Source organism: Pseudopipra pipra, chromosome 1 (genome assembly GCF_036250125.1).
Source record: "Pseudopipra pipra isolate bDixPip1 chromosome 1, bDixPip1.hap1, whole genome shotgun sequence".
Classification (NCBI taxonomy): domain Eukaryota; kingdom Metazoa; phylum Chordata; class Aves; order Passeriformes; family Pipridae; genus Pseudopipra; species Pseudopipra pipra.
Genome location: NC_087549.1, coordinates 105356943 through 105384673, shown reverse-complemented (window position 1 = coordinate 105384673; position 27731 = coordinate 105356943). Strand labels below are relative to the sequence as shown.

General features: G+C 42.9%; 1 protein-coding gene and 1 long non-coding RNA gene across 2 annotated transcripts; both read left to right on the top strand.

The window, feature by feature from the left end:
* The first annotated feature begins 58 nt into the window (after positions 1-58).
* On the top strand, positions 59-7563 carry LOC135420960 (uncharacterized). Its single transcript, XR_010433795.1, has 2 exons — positions 59-3578; positions 3673-7563. It is a non-coding gene; the product is annotated as an uncharacterized LOC135420960 (long non-coding RNA).
* A 6791-nt stretch (positions 7564-14354) lies between these two features.
* Positions 14355-27277, top strand: PDIA4 (protein disulfide isomerase family A member 4). The gene is made up of 10 exons (XM_064668952.1): positions 14355-14574; positions 19619-19796; positions 21548-21753; positions 22426-22564; positions 23079-23284; positions 23951-24109; positions 25016-25167; positions 25572-25728; positions 25822-26055; positions 26603-27277. Exons 1-10 carry the CDS (start codon positions 14469-14471, stop codon positions 27016-27018), a joined length of 1953 nt encoding a protein of 650 aa, XP_064525022.1. The 5' UTR covers positions 14355-14468; the 3' UTR covers positions 27019-27277.
* Positions 27278-27731: the final 454 nt, after the last annotated feature.

The following is a 27731-nucleotide window of genomic DNA, read 5'->3' as shown; positions in this document are numbered from 1 at the left end:
GGTGCCGAGCGGAGCTGGGCAGCGGCTCCTGCGCCCCCGCTGGTGCTCCAGTGGAGCGGGAGCTCTACCAGCAGCAGCCAGCTCTGAAAGGCAACTGTCTTGTTAATGCGTTTCTGGTATCTTTTAAATTTTTTTTCCTTATGTATTTTTCCAGTGTCCCTGACAGTTAGTGTGGGTTTTTTTTTGTTTTGGGTTTGGGGTTTTTTTCGGGTTTTGTTGTTGTTTTTTTGGATTGGTTGGTTGGTTGGTTTTTTTCATTCACAATTTAGGAGGTTTGTTTGAAAAATGTGTGTTCTAAAACAATCTTTTGCACCCTTCAATTTTTTTGTGTGTGTGTTTATCTACAGAACTTATGAACAAATGCATAGGTTCATGCATTCATACTGTGATGAAGAGTGATAAGGACTGTTGGAATACTCCTGGGCTACTACTGCTCTGGACGTTATTTCCCTTGAAACTGGAATTTCAGATACAGTGCTAGAAGATCTTGCAGAATTATAAGTACTATTTCTGCCTCTTGTTGCTTTTTGATGTTTGGTTTCCTGAGAAAAAATAATGCAGAAGATCTACAAGGAAAGTGATTTTACATTTTTTTAAATACTTGCCAGCTGACTGGTTTATACTTTGGATGTGAGCTACAGAGGAGGATCTATTCAGAACAGCCATGTCATGGAGCAGCTGTTGCATGATTTATACTTGTCATCACGTTCTCAATTTATAGGCTTAATTTTTCATGGATTATGCATTGAACTTTCCAGTAGTTTGTTTGCTCTGACACTTCCCTAAGGTTTAGACAAAAATTTTAAAAGTTACCAGCCTTAAGGATGAGTATTTCTTACTTTATCATGTCGTGTTGCTGTTGGAAACCTCTTTTGAGTGTTGGTGGTATCCAAGGAATGCCCAGGATTTAGAGGATGAATCTGTATGTTCATATACTGAGCAGAAAAGTACAACTGCTCTTTCTGGTGACCTCTAGCTTTTTTACCCAGGTGGTCCATTTATGAAGATCACACTGCAGTGTGGCTAATTTTATTTGTTAGTTCCAACAGCTGTCATCTTAATGCAGAGGTTTGTGTTTGAGAAGTGGACAGAAAAAACCCTGAATGTGGCCAACAGCATCTTCCTAAGGGCTTGTGTTTGAAATCTAATCTCAAGGGCATCTCTGCCAGCTGCCTTTGTGACACAAATTGATTTCTTGTCACAGATGTACACGCATTCTGTAATGGAACTTGCTGCTGCACCACCATCATCTTGAGAAGCCACCACTCCCACACCTGAAAGCTCCAGCATGAGCAGTTCATACAGCAGGAGAGCCCAGCAGTGACAGAGGGGAGAGGAGAAGAGCCTTGAGAAGTGGAGTACTTCTGCTATCTGATAACTATGGATGGGACCAACAGGTGCAGAACCCTAAGCTACTCTCCATTCTGCTGCAGGACTTTCTGAATTCCTGCCTGAAGAAGTTCCTGCCAAGGAACTTCTGCAGGTAAAATGTGAAGTGGCTGCAAGCTGTCTGAGGTATTGGTTTTCTCCAGCTAAACTCAAAGGCATCAGGTGGCTCCCCTTTTATATTAATCCCCAGTCTAGGTGCTTTTCAAGTGAAATCTAGGTAGAATCATAGAATAGTTTGGGTTGGAAGGGACCTTTGAAGGTCATCTGGTCCAACTCCTCCACTGTGAGCAGGGACATCATCAAGTAGATCAGGTTGCTAAGAGCTCATCTGACCTGACCTTGAATGTTTCCAGGGATGGAACACCTATCACATCTCTGGACAACCCATGCCAGTGTTTCCCCACTCTTGTCATAAACAGTTTCTTCCTTAGACCTAATCTGAATCTACCCTCTTTTGGTTTGTAAGCATTTCCCCTTGTCTTATTGCAACAGGCCCTGTTAAAAAATGAGTCCCTGTCTTTCTTAGAAGCCCACTGGGATTCACCTGGGAAGCCAGAAGCCTCTGTAAATCAGCACAGCCAGTCGTGTTCCAAGGTTGGATCAGCTCCTTCTTATGGGCAAACCCCATCTGTTCCAACTACTTCCAAAAAGTAATAAATGTAGAGGTAGAGACATACATACAGAGGTGCCTTGGGAATGTCCAATAAATGTGCAAATATAGATTTGGGTTTTTTTTCTTTTGAATTATTATGGCAGTCATGCCAGTAGTGCCTCCTCCACCGGTTCTGTGCAGTGCCTTGGGCCATTTTCTGACCCCCAGGAGTTGCCCCCAGCTGCATTGCCTGATCACTGGTTGTTGCATCTCAAAGCACTGTTGCACTGGCTTCTGAGTTCTGACTTTCAGGCTGGAGCACCAAACTGTGTTATGAGCAGATGTCCTGTCTCCATTTCACTGGGCTTGGAGCAACCACATTTGCTAAGAAGTAGGGCTTTGAAAGCAGAGAATAAAACTGGTTGGAAACTCTTGGGTGGGAGCAGGCTGGTAGAGCTTTATGTTCCCTCATTTTGAAGAAACAGTTGTGTTTTCTGAATGGAGGATGAACAGGGCTTTGGGGAGTGTTTTTTTAAGGCACACATGTTTGCAACCATTTCCTGATCCCCAATCTAAAAGAAAGTGTGGTCACCCACCAAATGTTTAAAGCTTCAAGATTATGACATTAGTAAGTGAGAAACGTTGTGGCTGTAGATCCAAAGAAGTTGAGTGTTCCTAATGTAACCAAGCAATTCTTTAGAATTGTTCTTTCAGTCTGACACATAGAGACTATTTCTGTTATGACAATATGCAGCCTCCCAGATTTCATAATCAGAGTTTGACCAGCTGCTCTCTCTCTACTGCACTTTGTGGACTCATGCACTAGTCAGTGGTGATCTTGGGGCTAGAGAACACCCAGCTTGGAAAAAACTTGTATAGAGCCATTCAAAAATGCTAGCATGGCTTCAAAACTAGACAAAGTTCTAGATCTTTATCCAGTCATTTTATTTTTAAACTGAGAAAGGAAATCCCAGTTAATTTAAAAAAAAAAAAAAAAGAAGAAAGAAAACAACATCAACAAAAACCCCCACCAAAACCAAAAAAACAAACCCCTGACCGTTCCGGTATTAACCTTTCCTTCAGATGACATTGAACGCTGTGGTTTCTAGATCTAGTATGACTAGTTCTCTATCCCTTTGCTTTCTTAGGCAGAGCATCAGTGCTTATGTAGGTATGCGACCTAAATGACCAGTGACAAAGCAAATGATTCCTTAGAAACGCTTTATACTCGGACGGTTTGTCCATGTTCCTCAGAAGAGGCAGCTACAGGATGGAGTACAGTGAACTCAACAATTCTTCATGACAGTGGCTGCCTTTGTAGCAGCGGCTCTTGTATATTACAGAGCTGAGCCTGCCCTTCTGAGGTCAAAAAAACATGCAGGTGCAAGTGTTGGAATTGTTGTATCTAAGTTATTATTTCACACTTCAGGTTTGAAAGGCTGAGAAACCCGGAACACCAGATCCTGTGGGAATCTCCCCTCCCCACCCCGCGGAGCTTCAGCACCGCGGACAGCGGCGGCCGGGGTCCCGGAGGGGTCCCGGAGGGGTCCCGGTGCCCGCCGGCCCCAGGGCGCGCCTAGGCCGGGCCAGGAATGAGGTGAGGGAGCCTGTTAACAAACTGCAGCCTGCTATTCCACTTCTCTTTTTTGCCTGGATAGAATCCTGTATTTGCTTCTTCATTCTCCCTACAGGGAAGACAGTTTCAGCACAACGTAGCAAGTGAGGTTGAAAATGCCTCCCACTCTGGGGATGTTGCTTGGTCAGGAAGGGCCTTCCATAAGCACCACAAGAAGAAACTGGAAATAGAAAGTATCAGCCTTCCTTAAAGAATAACCTTTTCCCCCCATTTTTATCAATTTTGATGTGTGGGAAAGTTCTATTTAAATATTCATTTTAAATAAAGAGGATGCTTTAAATTGAAGGAGTAAAAGTATTAGTTATGAACAGCATTGTAGGATTATGGAATGCAGGCACAAAATTTTAAGAAATGCAGGAAAACTTGACGGCCCAATATGAAGCCAAATTATGCACAGGCACTGTATTTGCATCTTCAGCTGTATGATCCTGTGCGTGGGTTTTATTTCCTCATAGCATCACCAGCAGGCTCAAATGCAGGATCTCCACACAGTCCTTTCAGACATCTACAGAACCTTTCTACACAGGCCCTGCTCGAACAGCCTAAAGAATAACATAGTAATTGTTCCTGAGCTGGACAATCTCAGATTTTAAGGGGCCACATGAAAAATACTGAGTTTTGATGAATCACCAGCTGAAAGCTGCCTTACAATCATAAGGCAAATGTAACAGCAGGTAATGTAATGACAATACCATCACAGATGATTGACTCTGCCTCTGTCCCTGGCTCATACACCAAAATATGGTCTCCTCCCAGAGATGCCAGATGAGGTGAGGCTGGGGCTCCCTAACAGGAGGCAGGCAGGATTTTGAAGAGCCATTTATAACCTTAGTCAGAGGGTTAGAAGGCCAAAAGAAAGGAAAGGAAGTAGTGGAGGACTTTTTCTTGGTTGTCAAAGTGTAAATGCCTATGACTTTCAAGCCTACATGTGACTGATTTTAGACACACTCTCCTTGCTCACCCACAATCCACCTGAGAATATTAACCACAAATCCATAGCAGCTGCCATCCTTTCTTATAGGAAATAAGCATAAAAATGGCTTCACCACCTGTATTCACATACAGGCAAACTGTGGCTGAAATCTGTAGAATTACAGAGGGTCACTTACTGTACTGCATTGGCAAGAGGCTCTGAAAGGGAAGAAGTGGAAACCACTGGAGTAACACTCACATAAATGTAGTATACAGTTCTGCAGGCTCACAGAGGAAAATTCAGACTTTCTTGTACTTCCAGCTTTAAGCTGCACAGTAGTGAATGGGGATCAGGACAAACTGTAGAAGCGTTGCCAAGGCTTTCACACTGGCAGTTTCTCAACAGCTTTGTCACTGCTGGTACCCAAAGAGGTGAGCTTGGGTATGCCCATATAGGCTCAAACAGCAGCTCTGGATTGCAGAGCTATTCTCATAGCAATAAGGTGACTCTTATTTTGGCAACTCATACATATATGAGGAAAATGGATGCAAGCTAGCATGTTTAATTATTTAAGGATTTGAGATTTCAGCACAACTTATGCCTTGATTTTTTTTTGAAAGTAGAAGATGAAGAAGAAGCATCTCTTGGTGCTACAAAAGCTAGAGGCAACACAGGAATGATACAGCTTTCAAACATATAATATGCAACAAACTGTAACTGCAAGTCTGTGCTTGGAAACAGAAATTTAAAAAAAATACATTAGCTGAGCTTTTAAAGCATAAGCAAGAACATCTTGGAAAAAAATGCAGTGCTAGTTAGAAAATAAATATATCTCACAGTTCGAGGAATCCAGTTCTAATTTGCTTTAAATAGAAGGGATTTTTGATCATAGTAGTGCAAATTTTATTATTCAGCTTCAGTCAGTGGTAGAAGAGAGAGTAGGACTTCTAATCTTCCTTCATAACTCTTTTGCAGGGTTTTCCATAAAGGAGGTACTGAGCATCTAACTGAATCTCAGGCAGACTATGTCTTACATACAGTTCTGGGAAATGATGTTTCAGTGTAAACCATGAGTTATCCTGATATGTTTTTCTTTCTGGAATACAACTGCTTCCCAAAGCTCCAGTCTGATCGAAACTAAATCATGGGCCAAAAAAATTTTAAAGTAGTATTGACTACAAACACTTGTTTGGCTGCCCCTCAAAAGGCAAGCATAGACTAAGGTGATTTATTCACACAGAAATTCGTTCTTACACCTGTGACCCAAGGATGTGCAGCAAAGATATCAGTCCTTGACTTGCAGTTGATACTAACAGGATTGCTACAGCTGTGACTGGTTCAATATGTTATGATGGTATCTACTGAGTGGATGAGAGAAAGATGGCCTCTAACCCAAAAGTTCAAGCTGAAACAGTGGTAATAAGAATTCTGAGAAGAGGCAATCATATTAGGGGCTGGTAATTCATCTTATGGACTGGGTTGAGAGACGCACTCACTTTGAATGTCTCTGTGACAGTGTTATCTGACAGTTTCAATTTGTTAGGTTTTTCTTAAATACATCCCAACCTATAAAAACAAAATTTGTTGAAAGCCTTTTTAGCTCTCTTTTTATGTTATTAACAATTCCCTAAATTCAACACTTTTTAAAAATATTTCTACACTCCGCAGTGTTTCTCTACAGCTGTCCCAAATTTTCTCTCATTCTGAACCTCTCATTGAGGTATAGTCACCTTCTTTTAACCAATCTTCTTTTAAAGAGATATCTTTTATTTCTATTTCAGACATAGGATTTTATCCATGCAATAGCAATCCCAGTCTTGATCTCTGCAGTTTATAATTAAGATTAGTGTTTTACTTCAAAACAATAAGAAATAATGTTCTTAGTTTATACTTTGTTCTAGTTAATTTTTTATCTCTACATAAAGACAGCCAAAGAACAACTTCATAGGGTCAACCAGTACATAAGATTCAAGTATAAACTACCCTATTTCTGTTCCATATTCTGATATTATTAGCTAGTTGAGCATTGACAAATGCTTTAGCCTTGTGGTTTGACCAGCTTTAGCCAATAGATCAACATTTGCATTGCACAGAGACCATTTCTGCTTTACTCATGAGCCAAACGAAAACCACTAGCTAATTAGAAAAAGGAGCTGTTCAGGCAGGCTTTTGCATGCTTGTAGTTTGGGATCATCCAATAACCTCTATAATTCACAGTGACTAGCCAAAGCCAGCAAACTCTGTTCAGTGCTCCCCAAAGGCTTGGTTTACAAGTGCCTGTAGCAGACTGAAGGAGGTTTTGCAGTGCAGCAGGAGACACCGTCAGCAATGAAAAGCCCTGGCACAACCCAGAGGGCTGCTGCCGTCTGTAAAAGCACAAGAAGAAGTAGGTTAGTGTGAACCTTAGATTAAGTGCTACAGCCCAAGATGAGGCTTTGCTTAGATACTTACCAAAAAATAATCAGTCCTTACTTATAACAATTTGATAGAAACTTGTGGAGAAATACTTTTCTTTTGTTTAAATTTCATATATTCACCACATTTTAGCTCCAAGTCAATATTCTCTAACACAAATACCAAAGTAAAACTAAAATACCAAATCTCGTGATAAACAGACACAATAAAAATATCTGTTGGATAGATTAATATTCTGTAATGTAGGTAGAACACCACACAAAGGAATCCTCCTGAGATTTCATAAGAAAGCACAGCAAAGCTTCTAGTTCACATGGCTTTGATAAGAAATCCATAAGCACTGACTCTTTCTGAAGTTGACCTTGTATTTACGCCTTTTTCAGAGGACAGTTGTGTAGAAAGGAGACTGCTGAAGATTTCCCAGATGCTCTTTGTACTCCTGGTGTTTATTTTTGACATGAGTCATTACCAAGAATCCCAGAAAAATCTACTTACAACGGCAGTACCAGCATCTGACTCAGGGTTAAGAATTTAGTACCATTTTCAAATCAAATATGAAAAATAATTTAGTAATAACCAAACAAAAGGCATCATACAGGGTGCTGCAATTTCTTTGAACTTCTTTAACTTTTGTTCATTTGTTCTTCATGAACTGCTCCAGCGTGGGTCCCTTCCCACAGCGTGCAGTCCTTCAGGAACAGACTGTTCCAGTGTGTCACAAGTCCTGCCAGCAAACCTGTTTCAGTGTGGGCTCTTCTCTCCACAGGTCCTGCCAGCAAACCTGCTTCAGCACAGGCTTCCCAGGGGGTCACAGACTTCTTCAGTCATCCACCTGCTCCAGCATAAGGTATTTCATGGGCTTCAGGTGGATCTCTGCTCCACTGTTACCTTCTATGTGCTGCAGGGGGACAGTCTGTTGCACCACGGCCCTCCAACTTCTGGCAGCTTCTCACAGAAACCCCTCCTGTAACACCTCATACTACTAAACCCTTGCCGTGCAAACTCAATACAGCTGATTATAATGAAAGCACAGTAAGAGTGGGTTTCCCACAGTCTCACAAGCTCTCCTCCTCTTGACTCCCATGCACTACACTCTGAGATGGAGAAGCTGTGCCATCTTGTGCCAGCTACACACAGCAGTTTTTGATAGGCAGTTTTTCACTGATGTAATCTGCAACAGACCATACCAAACCAGTTCAGGCTTAAACCACTTGTATCATCCTCCTGGTTAAAAAAAATGGACTCTCTACTGGTGACAACCTCGAAGGCCTGTGCTTTCATGTGTCAGCCAAAAACTGTATGCAAGATACTTACCTTTGACTAGTGGAGTACTGTACCACAAAGGATAGCTGTTCAAAGAGCAACAGCCCCCCCCTCAGGCCAGAATCTGTTCCTGCTCCTAATCCTATGTGCTTCCTGCTCTTACCTTGCCTCTGAGAGTTCTCAGCTTTCTGCTGGGTCTGATGCCCAAACCAAACCAAAACCACCCCGCAAAGACTCAAAAAATTCCTGACCTGCAGTATGGCCTCAAACAATACTACACTAGTTTCCAACAGCAGAGGCGAACGCAGCAACTGTTCCTTATAGCATTCCCAGAATGGGGAACAGGGAGATCTCAACCTCCTGGGCCCTTGCTCTCTGACACTATCTTGTGACCAACTGTGCATATGACAACACTCCTGCTCTGATGGAGATGGGACCCTCATTTCAAGGGGATGCTCATTCCATGTTATATCCCTTTCTTTTTTTTCCAGTGGGATCAGTGGATCTCTTCACAGGCCAGATAGATCAGTCAGAGCTACATGCAGACAGATACAAATCCACTCAGGCACTGAGGTGTAAACAGACAATGCTGGGAAATCTGTCTCAGGGAGGCCAGAGCAGTGCTCCACCAGTGCATCTCCTCCTCCCTGACACTTCTGAACCTTTCTAGCTCCTCTCTCAGCTCCACCAGCAGGCTGAGCAGATCATCCACCTGGTCACACCTCCACAGCTGCGGCCTCTGCTGCCGTCCAACACCAGCACCAGCACTCTGGCACTCCCTGCAGCCCGAAACCTGGGCGGCTGCAGGTTTGTGTAGCAGCTCCCATTGCATTGCCAGAGCCTTTGTGATACGTGCAGGGATGTGTCTGTGAGCCGAGTGGATCCCGTGGCTGAGCTACCTGCGAGCGAGCGATGAGCCCCGGGGGCACCCCTGGAGCTGGTGGGTGTCTGCACCCTCCCTGCTGAGGGGGCAGAGCCACCGCTGAGGCGGAACTGTGGCACCTCCCTCTTGGGGATGGTGGGGCAAAGACAGCACCCGGAATCCCACAGAATGTGCTGAGTCCCTGAGAAGGGACTCCCAAGGATCCTCGAGTCCAAGACTTAGCCCTGCACAGGACCATCCTGGAGATGAAGGGATCGAGAGCAGCCCTGCTGAGAAGGACTTGGGTTACTGCTGGACAAAAAATAGAACAGTAGCCAGTAGTGTGTGCCTGTAGTCCAGAAAGCCAATCGTCTCCTGGACTGCATAAAAAGACGCTGGCAGGTTGAGAGAGGCAGGTGATTCTATCCCCCTACTTTGCTCTGGTGAGATGTTATCTGGAGTACTGTGTCCAGCTCTGGGGTCTTCACCACATGAAAGACATGGACTGTTGGAGCAAGTCCAGGGGAGGGCCACATGAATGATCAGAGGACTAAAACATCTATCCTCTGAAGAAAGGCTGAGAGAGTTGAGATTTTTCTGCAAGGAGAAGGCTCCAGGGACTCTTACTGCAGCCCTTCAATATATGAAGGGGTCTTGTAAGAAAGATGGAGAGAGAATTTTTACCAAGGCCTGTAGTGACAGGACACAGAGATCCAAGAACTAAAAGAGAGAGAGAAAAAAAAATATGAAGAAAACCTGGTAAAAAGAAGTCATCCAGACAGACTCTCAAAATCATTGCAACAAAACAAAAGTACAATACAGAATCAATACTATTTATATTACTGTCACTTACCATATTTCATCCATATATCATTAACTTGCAAGAATCTAGTAGTATTGAAGTGGAACATTTTCACATCAAAATTTTTATCATCTTTCTACAGTGATGATTGGAAATTATTGAAACATATTTTAAAATAAGCATCATAATACATGAGTCAACCACTGATCAAAAACCAACGAGTCCTACAAGTGTTTTGCTCTAAATTGTTTCTAGATTTAGATGAAATGCAAAACAGGATGGATATTTTGAGCAGTTTCAAGATTCACTGAAGTGATTTACATGAAGATTACGTGCAAGGCAACTCAGCATCATTTGCTGTGAAAGTGTAGCTATTATGCAAAAGATAACTGAGGTTCACAAGAAAACTACCAGAAAAATCATTCAAAACACCTGTGTGACCCTGTGCCAGTTTAAACCTTACATAAAAGAGAAGTTTTGCAAATGAATTTTTTAGAAAACAACTTCTGAACGCATTTTCACAAAACTAGTCAGAACTGTGCACATGCTGCTATGTCAAGAGTGTATTAGCATAATTTCAGCCATATTTTACCTTTCCAGTGGGTGGCATCAAAAGTGCCATCAGCTTATGCTGTATGAAACAAGTATTCCATTCAAAAAAGTTAGAGGAAGACAAGGTGGTCTGTCACACAGTCCTACTGAAAATGCTGTGTATCACAGTCCAACCCCTTAGTTAACTGGCTGCACACATCCTGTTAAAATGAATGTCCAATCCTTTAAGCACCATCAGCAACTTACTATAGAACCGAGACCCAAAATTCATATTTAAAAACAGTACATTAATTTGTTGCACCTTTATGCAGTCAATATAAGTCAGGATCTAGTCAGTATCACTCTGTGATGTTAAGGATTACAATAGATTAAATGAGCTAGCACATCTGTGAGACCATTATAACTGCTCAGTGTCTTTACAGGTACTCAGTATCATCAGGCTGTGTGTTGGAATGGGTTAAAAGCAAAAGAGGATTGTAAGCCACTCAAGTGACCTTGCAGCTGGGAATAACTCTTGATGAGTCTGTGTGAACAGCAGCCCAGTGATCCTCTAGCATGGACTGAGTTTATGGATCTCTAGCATGCTGCCTGTTCTCTGCTTGTGTACCTCTGCCTGGGTGTTGCGTCAGGGATCCCCTGGTTAGCAAGGTAATGGAAATAAATTTACTCTTTGCATTCTAGCTGCGAGTTTGTGGTTGTTCCAGCTGCCTGCCTGTGTCAACTCACACACTGTAATGGGCCAAGTAGATACTAATTAATTTCTGAGACTGTAATATAATTTAATAGCAGAAGTTAGACTTGTGTAGCTTAGTCTGACATACCTTACAATTTTCATGTTTTTTGTGAAAGAACATTAGCTTTTCCTTCTTTGATATTTACTGCTGAATATGCCTCTTCTAAGATCAACAACTGTACCCCACAGAATTTGCAGAATGATGTACAGGATTAATAGTGTCTAATTTGAAGGAAAAAAGTACAGTGTAATACAAAGAGATATTTTCACAGTCCACTTACTTAATGGTGCTGGAGAACACAGGTGCAACCTATGAAGACTTTAAGGTAGCCATTGGCAACTTAAACCAACAGGAAAGACACCTACTGAATGTTCCTAAGGAAAAGCACATTTAAGAGCTACAATCATCTGCTTGTTCCTGAGGATGCAAGTCCGCCACTGGCGATGATAACAACTTATAAGGATATGAAAACACGTATGCATGTGCAAAATGTAATCCATTTTCAAATAACCAGAGTGCACTAATACCTGTATTTTTCTGCAGCATAGCAGATGTTATCAGATAGAAGTGCCTTCTACCCAGAAACAGCTCCAGAGGTGCTCTGTGAGGCCTCAAGCTTTCAGTGCTTGTTTGCTCTCCAGTATGTCTGGGGCAGAAGGGACTTTTAAGAATGGACATTTTGTCACATCAGACATGCTGCAAGAGACCTGTGACATTCACTTTTCCATGCATCTAACCAACAGATGACCCTATACTAGGCTCTGTTCCACCTACCTTCTGCCTAGAGACCCTCCTGGGAAAGAGGAGAATGTTCCTGTTATTAACTTCCATGAGGAATAAGTACTTGGCAAAAGGCAGCAGTGCTCTTACCAGTAGTGACTAGTTCAGAGGATTTTTCAGCTTCATATGGTCAGTCTCACAGGTAAGTCAGCCCTTAGAGAGCAGTAAGGGATCTCTTGGAAAAGCTGCACAGCTTGCACACTCTTTCCAGTGCCCAGTGTATTTCACAATTACACTGAGTTTGCACCCCAGCTGGTCTGTGATGAATTACACGTCTGCTTGGTGTGCTATTTTTGACTCGCTGTGTTATCCTGTGCTACCCCAATGTAGGAAGACAGACACAGCCCTGCTGGTTTGGAGACAGACCAGATCCTGGTCTTTGCCAAGGTCCTGTTTATCTAGTGGGACGTGTCTAAGATCTGGGCTGCCAATGAAACAACAATTTAGCAAATCTCTCAGGCTGTCCTTGGCTGATCAGGGATCACAGGGGTTCTGTCTTGCAGGCTTTCCTCCTGCAGTTCAAATAAGTAATAATTAAAAAAAAACCCTCTATATTTGTACTATTTGCACTTTCTCTTCACTGCCCAGCAGGATGTTGATGCTTGACACCTTTGACCGCCTAGCACATCTACTGATCTCATTTTTCATTTTGGTTAACCTGTATAGACAGAAACCAAAATAACCATGAAACTTAGTTACCACAAAAGAAAAAGCATTTGATCCTGTACTTCACACTCTAGCAGACAAAAGGAATACTGACACCATTTCTTCATTTTACGTGCTCACTTTTTCTGGAAGCTATTTTAACCAGTTTTCCAATGGCCTAGACAATGTCAGTCATGAAGTACTAGGCCTGACTGCACTCCTGTACGTTGACAGGTCACTGCCAGGTGGACAATCTGCAAGGTAAATCAGAAAAAACTGGATTCCAATAGCCACTATTTGTCTTATAAACTCGGATGACAAAGACAGTAAATATTTCACGTACCAATACAACATTCAAATGAAGAGTTGTGTTAACCAGTGAACAAGACTCTAAATAAAAACCTTCCATACTCTTAATTTTTCCCATTCAGAACACTTAGTGTCCAATCTGGTTATGTGCTATCATCAAATTACTGAATATCTATGTTAATCAAACTAATATTTATATTGATACCAAAACCAGGCAGGATCAGGATCACAATCTTGACAAGATCCAGACAGCTTTAACTTTGTTCAGATCAGGTCTCACTCAGACAGATAAATTGAAGAACTGCTACTGTATCGAGCACTGTATTTTCAAAATAACTGGCTTGGCAGTTGAGCTGAAGAAATGCAGTTACTCCCAGGCTACAACTTCACAATGTAGAACACTGCAGGTCTTTAATGCATTTTTCCAACCCACAGACCACTTACAAATGCCAAATGGCAATCTAGATGCATCAATATTCTTTCAAGCAACACAATGGCTACTCAGTCCCCCAAAATTGTGGAATTTGTACTTTAAGCTTGCACTTCAAGACCTCGAAGATATTTGCTTATCACAAGCTACTGCTACTCCTTTACAGTGTAACTGCTGCGCATTGAACTTAGCAGTCCTTTATGCTTACAAACTACTCATTTGAGGGTCGGAGGTTCTGTAAAATATAAAACAACTGTTCCACGAGCCAATGGGCAGCTGTGATTTGCCCAAGCACGGGGTAAGACAAGCGATTCGAGAACCGAGGTTTTAGCACCGTCTTGTTAGATCTTAAATGTCCACCAGATAAAGCATTTGGACAACCATCGTCAGAAATTAATTATAGTGTGACATCTTCCCGTGCGATTACGGCTCCACCGATGTGCTCGCTGTGCCAGACAACCCTGACCCCTACGGGAGCTCCCGGGGGGCGGCAGTGCCGTCACAGTCGAACATGGTAATAAATTATTTAAATTCTACATTAAGTATTTAAGAATGTAAGAATTACTTAAGCAGTCCCTTCAGGGCCCTCCCCCGCCCCCTCACTGGGGAAGCCCCGCCCCACCGCACGCGGCGCGCCTTCATAGGCTGCCGCTGCCTTCCGGCCCCGCCCCCTGGCGCCAACCCGCCAATCCCGAAGGGCGATGTGGCTACTCGCGCTCGGGGGGCGGGGCCGCCGCGTCCCTCCCACCTCCCCACCCGCCCCCGCCCCCGGAGCGGCCACATGCTCCCCGCGTGGCGGTCCACGGTTGGCGGCGCCGCGGCGGCCAATGGCTGGGCGGCACCTCAGAGCCTCCGGGCGGTTCTAAGGCGCGGAGGTGCGGGCGCTTCTCCGCCACTGCTCCAGTCGGTCGCGCCTGTCTGCCGCTTCGCCGCTGCCGGGCGTCCCCGGGGGCGCCCCCGCCAGTCCCGCGAGACCCGCGCACCCCGCGCCGGAGCCCCTCGTGACGTTCGGCGATTGGCGGCCGTGCGGCGCGCGTGGAGGGGCGGCAGCCAATCACCGTGCGTGGCGTGCCCGGAGGGCGGGGCGTGGGGAGCGCAGGGAGCGGACGGGAGCGGGCCGGGAGCAGCGGCGAGATCGGGGTCAGGATGAGGGTGCGCAGGCTGTGGGTGCTCGTGCTGCTGCTCGGGCTGGCTCAGATCGCCCTCCTGGCGCGGGGCGCGGCTGCCCAGGAGGAGGAGGACGGAGACGGAGGTGAGCGCGGGCCGGGGCCGGGCTGGTGGCGCATCCTGGATCCCCCCGCGGGAGGCGGGGGCGCGGCCCCGCCGCTGGGCGCTGCGGGGAACCTGGGCTGGCAGGGCCCCGCTGGGGCCAGAATGCTTCTCCGGGCCTCTGGGCAGGGCGCTGAGCCACCACATGAAGGCGCTGAGGTCTGGGCGAGCCGCTTGTCCCAGCGCCGTGGGGCGGCTCTGCCTCGCCTCTTCCAAGCACGGAGTTAACAGCTATCTAACGATTAGCCATGTTGGAAGTCCCTGGCTTTTAAATCACCGGGAAATTTGCGATTTCATTGTTTCGACTCGTTATTCCGACTCGTCGCGATTTCATTATCCGGAGATGGACTCTTTGTCAGGAGCTGTAGTGATATAGGATAGGGAGTAATGGGTACAAATTGAAAGAGGGGAAATTTATGTTAGATATTAGAAAGAAATTCTTTACGGTGAGGATGGTGAGACACTGGAACAGGTTGCCCAGAGAGGTTGTGGATGCCCCATCCCTGGCAGTGTTCAAGGCCAGTTTGTGGTCTAGTCGAAGATGCCCTTGCCCATGGCAGAGGGATTGGGACTAGATGATCTTTAAGGTCCATTCCAACCTTAACATCCTGTGATTCTATGGCTGAGCACTCTTTTCCTTATCCCTCTGTTCAGGGGATCTGTGCATTCTGCGTGTTTCAGACTGATGGAGTTGTTTTTTTTCCACAGAAGGAAGGCCCAGTTGCCAGTTGCTTGCTGTTTCTTCCCATTGTCTTTGAATTTCACTGACGTGTGTCTCTTCCAAAATTAGCTGAAACAAAGCTGCTCAGGCTTATTGAGTTTAGTATGTGCCTGAAAGTAGGAGGCAGGCATTTAAAGGTTTTCTTTCTTTAGTTTTAAGTTTCTCTCATGTGAATTTTGTTAAATCATGCATCTTTCATATTTCTTGTATGTTAAGTATTAGAGGGCGTTCGGGGAGACTGGATTATGGATGACCTTCTGAACTCATGTCCTGCAAATTCCTGCTCACTGAACAGGCACTAAAACTCAAAGAAGTGCATATAAATCAGTTACCTTATCTGTGTAATTAACTGTATGTAGGATGAGGATCAAGAAACTTGTTTTAAAGGCTATGGAGTCTGCGGAAAGGAGATGGAGATACAGAATCTTCCTGTGAAGCACTTTTTTTTTTTTTTGTTGCAAACTGAAATGCAAGTATTGTGTCTATTTCTCCGCTTTTAGCTCGAACACTTGATTACCCTCGCTTTGTAGCATGTGACAAAGCCAAGTACTGATTATCCCTACAACCTTCATAGAATGAAGTAACACCTGTGATGTTACAGTGTTACCTGTGGCTGACAGCAGTAGCTCAGCTTCCCGTGGGCCAGGCTCTCAGGCTCTCATCAGTATTTCCCACGTGTGCTGTTCTTCTCATTATATGAGTTCTCTGGATCAAAGGTGCATGGTGATGGAAGTCTTTCCTGCTGTGTGGAAGCTGAGCACTAATCCGTTGCACAACTTGAATCGTTTTCTGGTTTCTATTGTGTATCTAGAAATTGTATATAGATCATGAATAGGCTTTTCAAAGCCTTTGCATTAAAAATGCACATAGTTGGGGATTTTCATTTTTGCTCTCAGAATGCAGATGTGTATGAAGTGTAATAAGTTTACTTTGCAACAACCAAGTGATTTTATGTGCATTGATTGTGCAGGAGATGAAAAGTTCAGATTAAACGCGGCTTGTTGTACTGCATGGTTTGGGAAGTGAAGTTCAACTAGGACAGTGAGGCAAATATGCTCAAAGTAAGGTTAGCCTGGATTGTGACTGTTACACCCTTAGCATCCTGATGGAGGAAAAGGAGGAATCGTGTAGAGGATCCACTACAGAAAAGCTTGAGGAGGATTGATTTTGTTGAAAGACTTTTGAGTGCCCTAGCAACAGATTATGAGTCTTAACTTCTGGGTTTCTGAAAACTGAGCTCATCCAATTGGGGAACTGCGCTCCTCAGAAGAAAGCTTTCAGGCAGAATCCTGAAGTTGTTGATGTCTGGATGCAGCTTTATTTGTACGGGATTTACTTTACTTAAGAAAAAGTTACTAGGACAGATTTATGATAAATGCTGAGTGTACAGCGAAGTTACTGGAAGAATTAATTTCACTTAGAGTAGCTGTCATCCTGAAGGTCTGCCAGCCAGTATCATGTACTTCAAGTCCTAAAATAAGTACCATTTTGATCATGTTTTTTGACTTGTGTAGTAATATGTTGAAATTTGCGGAAGTGATTTTTTTGGAGTAAAAGGGAGTAATCCATATTTTAATGAAGGGCAGGTTTTAGCCACAGCTGCCACATGTTGGCTTGTCCACCTGCTTTGTAAGTGTCTTTAAGAAACAAAGACACTTCAGTTTGGGGGCAGCTGTTTTATTTTCATGAGCTGTCTTATGCAAGTATTTATTAGCTACTTCTGCTATTTCAGGTGTCACAGTAAGACTCATTCTGCATCTGTTCTCTTTAAATTGTAAATCATTAATGCAGAGGCAAGATTCTTGCTCTTAATGAAAAGATGTCCTGCTTGCTACTCCCGTGCTTGGTCAGGTCCCTGAAGCAGTTCTTTCAGTCCCAACAGTAAAGGAGGTGTTAGAGGTAGCTATGATAGAGTTTGCACACTTAAGGACCTGTTTATAGGTGTGGTTAACTTTTTTTTAATGCATGCCCTCCTCCCACTTGGGAAAAGGTGGAGTCCTGCTGTTACACTGCTATTGTCCTGCCTCCATCTCCAAGGGGGAGGAAGTGGGTGTGTATAATGCCCATGACAATGTGTCACTGTCAAGGAAGTTTTATGTTGGCAGGCTGTGCAGCCACTTGCAGGGAAAGATACAAAATTATTTCAGTGATGGATGTTGGATCTAATGGTTACATTTTCCACTTGTGCGGGATGTTTTTGCAGGTGATGCTTTGTTCTTGGTTTTCTAAACCATGAGCCTGTGCTACAGTAGCTGCAGTGGCCTTTGTCTTTGTTGGGGGCAGGTAGTTAGCATAGTAAGCAGGAATGAGGGTCACAACCTGGTGGTTAGTTTGAGATGCAAGAGCAGAATTGGCCAGCTACTTTTGCTCAAATTCCTTTGTGTCAGGAAAAACCAAGTCTGAAGCAATTTGCATGGAAAAGCAACGGCATTGCACAACTTGCGGGAAGTTCAGGCACAGACTGACCAGGAACACTATGTGGTGAAACATAGCCCTCAAAGCTGCTGGGCACCCATGTAAGGCAGAAGTTTTGCCTGCTAAAACCCCCTGAAAACCAGCTGTTTCACCAGGGTAGTCCTGTAGGTATGTGACTTCCCTCAAGTGTGAGCAAGTGCTGCAACACAGGAGGCATTGTCTGCTGGCAAAAAGTGCTTTTAGCTGCTTCAAAGATCAGATGAAACAGGAATAGTTGTTAAAGAAATCTAATCTAGGTGACTGCTGTTGTGTGATAAATGATCTCCTGTGATCTCTCTCCTCACCAGAAGCTTTAATATTTTGGTGGTAGGTAAAGTTGGCTTCTAATTAAAATGAACATGTTTTCTCCAAGAGCCCGTGCTGTTTTCTGAGGGCATATAGTCTTATTCTTGTATGCTTTCTTCTAACATAAAAATAGCTATTGCAATTTAATGGCATAGTTTTGTCCACGGTGAGATTATTCCTGTGGTCTGCTGTTGGTCTGAGAAAAGTGGGATTTGTTTTGTTCACTTTTTCATAGCTGGGTATTACATATTTCTCGTTCTTAACTTTCAAATTCCAGGTGAAATCAGAGTATTTTCAGAATAGTGCTGCAGTAACTCCTGTCAGCTTAGTCAAAAGCCAGTTAAAATTAAATAGAAAAAATAGTTTTGACCAAGAAACCTAAATCCTTTTTTCCCTTTTTTTTTTTTTTTCCCAATATACTCCTGGGACTCTCAGTGGTCAAAAGGGCCTTAGCTTCCTTGTTTTACAGTTTTCATTTGGGATGATGTATTATCATTACTTGTTCTGTAACTGAAATTCCTTAAAGGGCTTCAGGAAGGTCTGGTTGCCTTGAAAGATAGCAGTTAAAAAAAAAAAAGTTTAAAGGAACATGTGAAAGGTTGAATATTAAAGAAACCATCTCAAATTCCAAGCCCACAAAGAATGAACCAGTTGAAATGTCCTGGCTTCAGCTTTCACATGCTGATTTTGCTTCAGGAATTGAACAAATCTGCTTTCTTCTTGAAAGGCCTGTTCTGGACCAGCGGTTTTGGTCTCCTTAAATCAAAGGCCTCCCCAAAAGTCGTTTAAAAGAAGCTTTCACTCCATTTACCTTGCATCTGCCAGGTGCATACGAATGGGTTTTCACGGGACTCCTGAAACAGTCACTTACTTGATTTTACACTCAGTGCAGCCTGGTGCTGATCCAGAGCAGGGTGATTGATGCTTCTGTGAGTGGAAAGACTCCTCAATGAATTGCAGACCTGAAACATCGCTGTAATTGAAAGCAAGATATATTGAGGTGGCAGAGGTGGGATGGAGCAGTCAGGAAAGAAGCCTCATTTTAAAGTGCTGCCTCCAAACCACCTTTGTACTAGCAAGATTGTAACATTTGGTTTTATGGCAGCTGTTCTACTGCATGATGAAGGGCTTCTGTTTGAATTTAGGTGTCATTTCCGTGCCCTTCTTGCCCAGCAGAACATGTCTCGCTTCCCACATTTCAATAATATATCCAACGTACCTTGGTGGCAACTGTTATGTGGATCCGCGTGTATTAATTCTTGTTGTGTCCATTTTGTTAGTTTGCCTTGAAATTGGAGATAGATGTTGACACTTTACTGAAACATTGATATTGTTGGCTGGTGTAGTGTGGACAAAAATGAAACAGTCAAACATTTGAGTCCAAGCTCTTTGCAAACTGACATAGCTGTCACTGTATGTGGAACAGAAACTAACCTGTCTAGGTACTTTTTTCTTTAACCACAGGAGATCCATCTTTAACTTGGTACTATTACTTCAGTGTTAAATTTGACACAATCTAATATCTATTGCATTTTTACTTTTCCAGAATCTGTTACAAAAGAAGCCGATGATGACAGTGATGATGATGAAGATGATGATGAAGATGAAGATGATGATGATTCTGTAGTTAAAGAAGAAAATGGTGTATTAGTCTTGAATGATGCAAACTTTGACACCTTTACTGCGGACAAGGATACTGTGCTGCTGGAGTTCTACGCACCTTGGTAGGTTCACAGTGGTACCTCCTTATGTCCAAGATGAGATGGCTGTTGAGCTCTTCTCTGCCAGGACACACTCCTAAATACTGAACTTGAGTTGCAGTTTTAAAGATGACATAGGAGTAGCTTGCTTGCAGGAGATGCACTGGATGCTACTATAGTCCAGGGAAGCAGATGGTTCTGGTGGTGTAGAGGAACCCTTTTCCTTTTCCCTGTACCATGCAATACCCAACAGCCTGTTCCTTCTCACAGACGTGGGCCACGCTGAGGGATCCCATGCCAAGGGAAGGACAGCCTTGGTTCTCCCTGCTTTGTGCCTGTTGGGTCCCAGTGAGGCCCAGAAAAATCATGCGGTGTGGTCTTGCAGCCTGCTATTGTCCTTGTGCTGGACCACTGGGAACTTTTGCGCTTCCTCATCTAAATGGAGGGATGAAGGTGACTTCCCTAGTAGTGGAATTGCTAGAAGGTTTTCCTTTTTAAATTCACATTTCTGTCCTTGTCAGAAGGGTGTGGTGTGATTAAGGACATAGCTCGTTTGTATTATCAGTTTGAGCAGTGGCTCATACATCTACCTAATGATGATAGTTTCTGCTGGCATCCCAGGACCACTAGTGTGCTCAGGGGAACTACAATGGACTTACCTGCATATAACCGAGACAAAGAATTTAGGCCAGAATGTGCCTTCTCTTGCATTCTTATGGACAAAAATAATAGGGATGGTTACTGGGGGAAAACAAGAGTAGAATATATTTTTAGTCAAGTTGCTGAGTTAACGTTGCAGCCAGAACCTCTTTTCCATTGTGGTTTAGTGATACAAAGACGACTTACTCATAGCTCCTTTTCTAGTCTTTGAATAGAAGGGCGAATGTGATCTTGAGGTGGAGTTGCATTTTGACTGGTGCCATTCTTGTTACAGAGAATCCCATCCCTCCTTGTCTGCGGGTACTAATCCTGCAGCTGTAGCTCGCCTGCATGGAAACTAAACATAAAGCTTAATTTATCTGAGCAGAAGGATGTTGTGTCATCATGGACTAAACACCTCTCATTTTTTCTACTCCCCATTCTGCCAGTTAAGAGGCTAAGGAGCCCATGCTATCTGCCACACATTTCCTCTTTTCTTCCCCCTACATTTTCCTGGTTTCATGTTCAGCTTGTCAAGCTATATTTGGCTTTTCTTATGCTGATATCCTTTGTCACATCAGCTTTTGCAGCAGAAGCCTCTGTTCTTCCCAGAAAGTTCTGCTGTGGCCAGAGAGGGAGCAGGTGCTCTGATACCATGGTGGGTGTGAGATTTCATTAGACCAACTTAACTACTGGTTCATTTTTCTCTTTAGTTCAATTTAGGGTGGTAGGTAGAGAAGATAAAACTAGATTAGGGAGAAGCTGAAGTTGAATTGAGACTGTATTTGTGGAGGAATGAAGAAGGAGCATGGTACAAGACTTACAGTTTTGTTGTAAAAGCACTTGTTGAATTTTTGTACAATGGCTTTATAAAGCATATGGAAATACACTGCATGTTGAATAAAAATTAGGAAAAAAAAACAACGTTGGGATTTGAACGAATTAGCTATAGTTACTTAATTTGTTAATTTGAACATTAGCTTTATCTCTCCATAATCTGAACACATAACAAGACAGACATTTCTGTGTTGATTATGTGAACATCTGTCAGAAGGCATCCTGGAAATGCAGAGCAGCAGAATATCTCTGCGAGTCCATTGTGCATTTATGTATCTACTTGTGTCTTCCTCTGACAGGTGTGGGCATTGCAAGCAGTTTGCTCCTGAGTATGAAAAGATAGCCAAAACTCTGAAGGAAAATGACCCTCCTATTCCTGTTGCCAAAATAGATGCTACTGCAGCCACTTCACTAGCAAGTCGTTTTGACGTCAGTGGCTACCCAACCATCAAAATCCTGAAAAAAGGCCAGCCTGTTGACTATGACGGTTCTAGGACGGAAGATGGTAAGCACCAGTCCTTTGCAGGTCTCTGTAAGAAAGCAAAGAAGTATATGATCTTGCTTCTTAATATGTGACTATTTTGAAGGACTTTGGTCTCACATTACCTTATCTTAAGCAGAATAATACTGTGAAGGCTGAAATTTTTCCTGTTTTCTCAACCGACTGCATGCTAGAGGACAGTTTTGCAGGTTGTGGGTAGTGCTGTTGCTGACAAGAGGTTTCTAGAGATATGACTTGACCAAAAGAGGAAACAGTCTCATGCCTGCTGAAGGATCAGCCAATAAACATCTGATCTGTATATTGACTGTATATAAACCTGCTTGGTTTTCACTTAATTGATGTGCCCAGCTTCAGTCAGAGAGGAAATACTACCTTTTCTGTCTCTTTTGAGATGGAATTCATGTACTACAGTGCTGCAAAGTACAGATCTGTGCTCGGTATAAGTAAGATGCAATATGGTGTGAAGAGGAGACCTTCTTGGCAATACCATCAAGGAAATAAAGCATAAAGGAGATTGATTAAGAAAGCATTCTCATGTAAGCTTGATGCGTAAGCCTCTGTCCAAGACCATGCTCGCCACTCTAATTTTAAATTCTTGTTATCATCTCTTGCATTTGGCATGCTAGTGCTATAATAATGCACACTTGCTAATTGGGTTATTGAACTGTATTTCAGCAATTGTGGCCAAAGTGAAGGAGGTCTCTGACCCCAGTTGGACCCCTCCACCCGAAGCTACTCTGGTATTGACCCAGGATAATTTTGACGATGTCGTGAATGGTGCTGACATAATCCTGGTGGAGTTCTATGCTCCATGGTAAGCAAGAAGGCAGTCACCTGTACTTGCCTAGCACAGCTGGCTTGAACAGGCTTGGTGAGCCTGATTTCTGTTGTTATGCCTCTTTACACATCTTTGCCTTGTGCAGGTGTGTATAGCTCTGGTGTACCTTAGTTCTAATCTGAACCTAGGATCACATTGCAAATCAGTTGAAGACTAGACTAGATCTATGTCTCAGCAAGGGGTGGTGTCGAAAGCTTCACTGAAGATTCTCCTTATTTACTAATTTGGGACCACGTTGAGATACTGAAAACCAAAGATAGTTGGTCCTTAGTTTAAAAATGGCCTCTGGAAATGAAACTACCTATAGCAGTGTGAGGCCAGCTTCAAGTTGGAGAGGCACATATTCCTAGGCTGAAGTGTCCATAGGAGATTCAGTAATCCCATTTCTACTCTTGGCATTCTGGAGGACTTAACTCTTCCACTTCAGAGGTAGAAGGTGCCTGGCAGATTTCATGGGTTGTAAAAACTGCTCTCTGCTCTCCTTCCCTAGGTGTGGACACTGCAAAAGGCTTGCTCCAGAATACGAGAAGGCTGCCAAGGAGCTCAGCAAGCGCACGCCTCCAATTCCCTTAGCTAAGGTTGATGCCACTGCTGAAACTGAGCTTGCCAAGAAGTTTGATGTTACTGGCTACCCAACTCTCAAAATCTTCCGCAAGGGCAAACCTTATGACTACAGTGGGCCACGGGAAAAATATGGTACTGCAACTTCTGCTTTTTCTTATTTTCTGAGGGATTGACCACAAATATTTTAACATCTCTATAGGACTTGCAGGCTTGTTAACATCATAACAATAGAAGCTGGGGAAACTTGACAAATTGTGCTCTTCATAGGCCAGCAATTTAAATTTGTCTGTGATCTTTGACATCTTATGGTGGTATATCAGCTCCTTTTAATATATAGGAAGTTAAATACCCATGGTGAAGCAGTGGCAATATGAGTAAATGGGCAGCCTTTAATTGTACTGGAATGCACCATAAGGACTGGCAAAATACTCAGTATTAAGTTCTAATAAGAGGAAAGACTTAAGACTATCCAAGTAGAACTTTGATTCGTAGCAGGTTCAGGAGACAGTGAAGTGTCTGGAATTTCATAAAGGAAGGTCACTTGCAAGATCAGCCAGCATCCATGGATCTCATGCTTGGCCACCTCTTCTGAAACTAACCTGAAGGAGAATATCCAGAACTGCAACTTTAAAAACTTAGATTGAGGTCTTGCTGATTTGGTCTTTAAGTTATTGTGTGAGGGCTGTCCCCGATGTCTGTGGGAAATGTGGTACTAAACAATGTTGTACGTGGAATGCCTGAACCTTTCAGTTCAATAAAAGTTCTAAGCAACTTTTTGGGGGCGGGTTTGTCTCACAGGTATTGTCGACTACATGATTGAACAGGCTGGTCCTCCATCCAAACAGATTCAGGCTACCAAGCAGGTACAGGAATTTCTGAGGGATGGGGATGATGTCATCATCATTGGTGTCTTTAGTGGAGAGAATGACAAAGCCTATCAGCTCTATCAGGAAGCAGGTACAGAATGTTTTAAAATATTAATTAAATATGTTTTGTTAGGATTCTGCCTAGGACTTTGGGTGCAGAGAGATCGTTTATTTATGTTCTTAGTTCAGTAGGGGAGGTTGGAGAGGAACAAGAAGTAGATGGAGGGGTGATCTACTCAAGAAAAAAGCTCACACCAGATTTTGGGGTTGTAGCTGAAGTATTAGCCAGTCACAGAAGATACTTCCTCCTAGTACTGTGTCCCTAAAAGCATGCAAACTAGGGAGGAGGGAAAATTCGTGCCTGAGGAACAAATCACAACTTCCTGGCTTAAAGCCTACGTATCTTTGCTGTCTGTTACTGCTTGTTTCATGCCTGACAGTTCCAGAGACTGGGCTTTGCCAAGCTTGTTTGGGGTGAGTGGCCTGGAGAAAGAATCATCATCCACCTCTGGATCAGTTTAGCTAGACCATTCCTGGCCACCTGTCTATGTCTGCTTCTGGAGCTGCTGTCATTTGTAGTTGTATTAGGAGCTAATTTGTTGCTCCAGCATGGAAGACTACAGAACTGTTTCCCAGGCTGCCCCAAAGCAAATAGTTTGGCTAGTTGACCTATTTGGGGGGAAGCCAAGAGATATAAGACTTATAAGCAAATAGCTGTTTTGCTGTATATTTTGGAAGCTCTTCAAGGTTTTTGAGGTATGTAGAATAACTCGACAAGTTATTCTTGTTGAACAGCATTCAAATAGTGCTGCTAGAATTGTATGTATATTTACATGCTTCTCACCCTTGAATGAGAGCTTTGTCCAAGACTGGGTTGTTCTGTGTCCCTTTGAGAATAGGAAGAGAGTTTCCTTGCAGTGCAGTCTCAAGATTTCAGTTGGAGGCTGTCAGTCCACTTCTTACTGACTTTTCCTTCACCCTAACCTTAATTTTTCAGCTAACGGTTTGAGAGAAGATTATAAGTTTCATCACACCTTCAGCAATGAGATTGCAAAACTACTGAAAGCATCTCCAGGAAAACTAGTTGTCATGCAGCCAGAAAAATTTCAGTCAAAGCATGAGCCCAAGATGCACATTCTGAATCTTAAAGTGAGTAGCTGATACAGAGCTAGAAAGTTTGTGTGCGGATTGAAGGTTCTCTTTCCTTGTATTTATGATCAGTTGGCATCTTCCTGTTGGAAGTACTCCCACTAGACATTTGAGGCAACTGTTTGTCCACTGAAACTGTATTGCTTTGTTCAAGAAAACTTTATGAAGTTAGTCCAGATGTTGCATTTTCAAATAATAATTTTATCATTACAATATTCAGTTCAAAGGTAGAACACCAAATTATCGCTAGTGCTCAAAGATTTGAAGAGTATGGTGACAGTATTGTTTATAACATGCCCCTCTCTCTCATTCATATATGCATCAATATTAGTTTTCAGTAGTGTGTAGCAGAAATGCCTCTTAAATCTCCTTGTCTGAACCTTTCTCGCAATTTTTTTGAACAGGATTCTACAGATGGGTCAGAGATTAAAGAGCATGTGCTAAAACATGCTTTGCCTCTAGTTGGTCATCGGAAGCCCTCCAATGATGCCAAGAGATATGCTAAGCGTCCTCTAGTGGTGGTCTATTATTCTGTGGACTTCAGTTTTGACTACCGAGTTGGTAAGTTTGCTGTGATTACCATTCCTCCACTTTGAGAGGAAGCAGGCAGTAAGTAACTAGAAATTGCCAATCCCGTCGTGTCTGGTTTTTCAGCTACCCAGTACTGGAGAGGCAAAGTCCTGGAAGTGGCCAAAGACTTTCCTGAATATGTGTTTGCTGTTTCTGATGAGGAGGATTATTCTTCTGAAATAAAAGATTTGGGCCTGCTTGAGAGTGGAGAGGATGTCAATGTTGCCATTCTGGATGAAGGTGGCAAGAAATATGCCATGGAGCCAGAAGAGTTTGACTCTGATGTACTCAGACAGTTTGTGCTGGCATTCAAAAAAGGTACAGTTCTCTAAGCTATTTGCTCTGTTTACCCAAGAGTTTTTCCTGAGGCAATGGCTATAATAAAGTCATTTGTGCAACCTTGCAGTGTTCTATGACTTGAAGCTTTTGGATGTTTCTTGCCTCTTTTTTTTTAAACTTTGGTTCATTAACTTCGTTGCTTGGACTATGCTGTGACTTCTAGCTATACTCTAAACCTGAGCATGTTATGTTTGGCAAGCCTAAAATGTTCCTATGGCTCTGAAGTGTGAGCTGATCATTCATATTTGCGATTTCTGTAATAAATCACTAGTTAGTACCCTGTGGATGAACAGCCATAAAAAGAGGAAGAAAGGTTCTAGGGAATTACGAAACAAATTGTTAGCCATATTTCACCAGGCTATTTGGCTAAAAGGTCACCAACAAACCAGCCTATGTTTCAGGGGCAAGTTCATTTGCTGGTGCAGTTATTTTTTCCCTGGCAGGAGGATGTGCCTTTTCTTAGGGGAGATTGTAAGGGCTGCTCTTACCATATTCTAACAGTGCTGTGTGTTTTTCTTTCTTCTAGGAAAACTGAAGCCAATTGTGAAGTCCCAGCCAGTGCCAAAAAATAACAAAGGGCCTGTGAAAGTGGTAGTGGGTAAAACTTTTGATACCATAGTAATGGATCCAAAGAATGATGTTCTCATAGAGTTCTATGCCCCATGGTGTGGACACTGCAAGAAACTTGAACCAGTGTATACAGAGCTAGGCAAAAAATACAAGAATGAGAAAAATCTAGTTATAGCCAAGATGGATGCTACCGCCAACGACGTGACAAATGACCACTACAAAGTGGAAGGATTCCCCACCATCTACTTTGCTCCGAGGGACAAGAAGAACAACCCTATTAAATTTGAAGGCGGGGACAGAGATTTAGAGCATTTGAGCAAATTTATAGAGGAGCATGCAACAAAACTCTCCAGAACAAAAGAAGAGCTTTAGATAAGTTGAGGGTGGCGAAGAAAAATTGTTTGTACGTTGTAGTTAAAATCAAGTTACTGACAAAACTTCGTGAGAGAAGAGTTAAGCAGTTTGAGCAAAGAGATTCTTGAGCAGTAAAGTAATTGCAGTATCTTTTTTTTTTATATATGGCAGAAGAGTTTTTTTCTGGACACTGAACTTAATACTCTAATATGAATGTCTTGTCTTAGTTATGGTTTTGATCTTTGGAGAAAAATACATCCTTTATTTTTTGTGACTATCTTGAGCTTTATTCTTTGACTCAAATGCAGCTGTTTTTAAGTTAAAAGATATTACCAAAAAGAGAGAAGCAGATTCCTCAGCCAAACAGATTTCTTTGTCTTATTTGTTGTTAGGGTTACTGGGGTGAGCAGTCTTTTCAGCCAGTCTTTTTTGTTATGTTTCTGTATACCTCTTATTTTGACTATATCACTGTATTCATTGAGGAGGATAAGAATGGAGGTTTTCTAAAGTGTGGATGAATTATTTGGTCCTATTGAGATAAGACACAGTGACTTGCTAGCCAAATATGCCTGTCTGTTTTAGCTTTTTACCTCTCTGTAGAGAGGCTGATGCTAAAATAGAAAGTTTTTATAATTTACCTCACTTTAGTAGTCCATATTGACCCATTTATATCTTAGTCTTCCTAAATATGTTTTGGAGTAATTGGAGTGTGGCAGAAAGAGCATTTAGTG

What these genes read in the sequence shown, in the direction of transcription:
- PDIA4 (XM_064668952.1), top strand. Translation starts at nt 14,469, where the DNA reads ATGAGGGTGCGCAGGCTGTGGGTGCTCGTGCTGCTGCTCGGGCTGGCT. An exon ending in TGCACATTCTGAATCTTAAA is followed by an intron (nt 25,168 to 25,571) that starts GTGAGTAGCTGA and finishes TTTTTTGAACAG; the next exon opens with GATTCTACAGATGGGTCAGA. An exon ending in TGTGCTGGCATTCAAAAAAG is followed by an intron (nt 26,056 to 26,602) that starts GTACAGTTCTCT and finishes TCTTTCTTCTAG; the next exon opens with GAAAACTGAAGCCAATTGTG.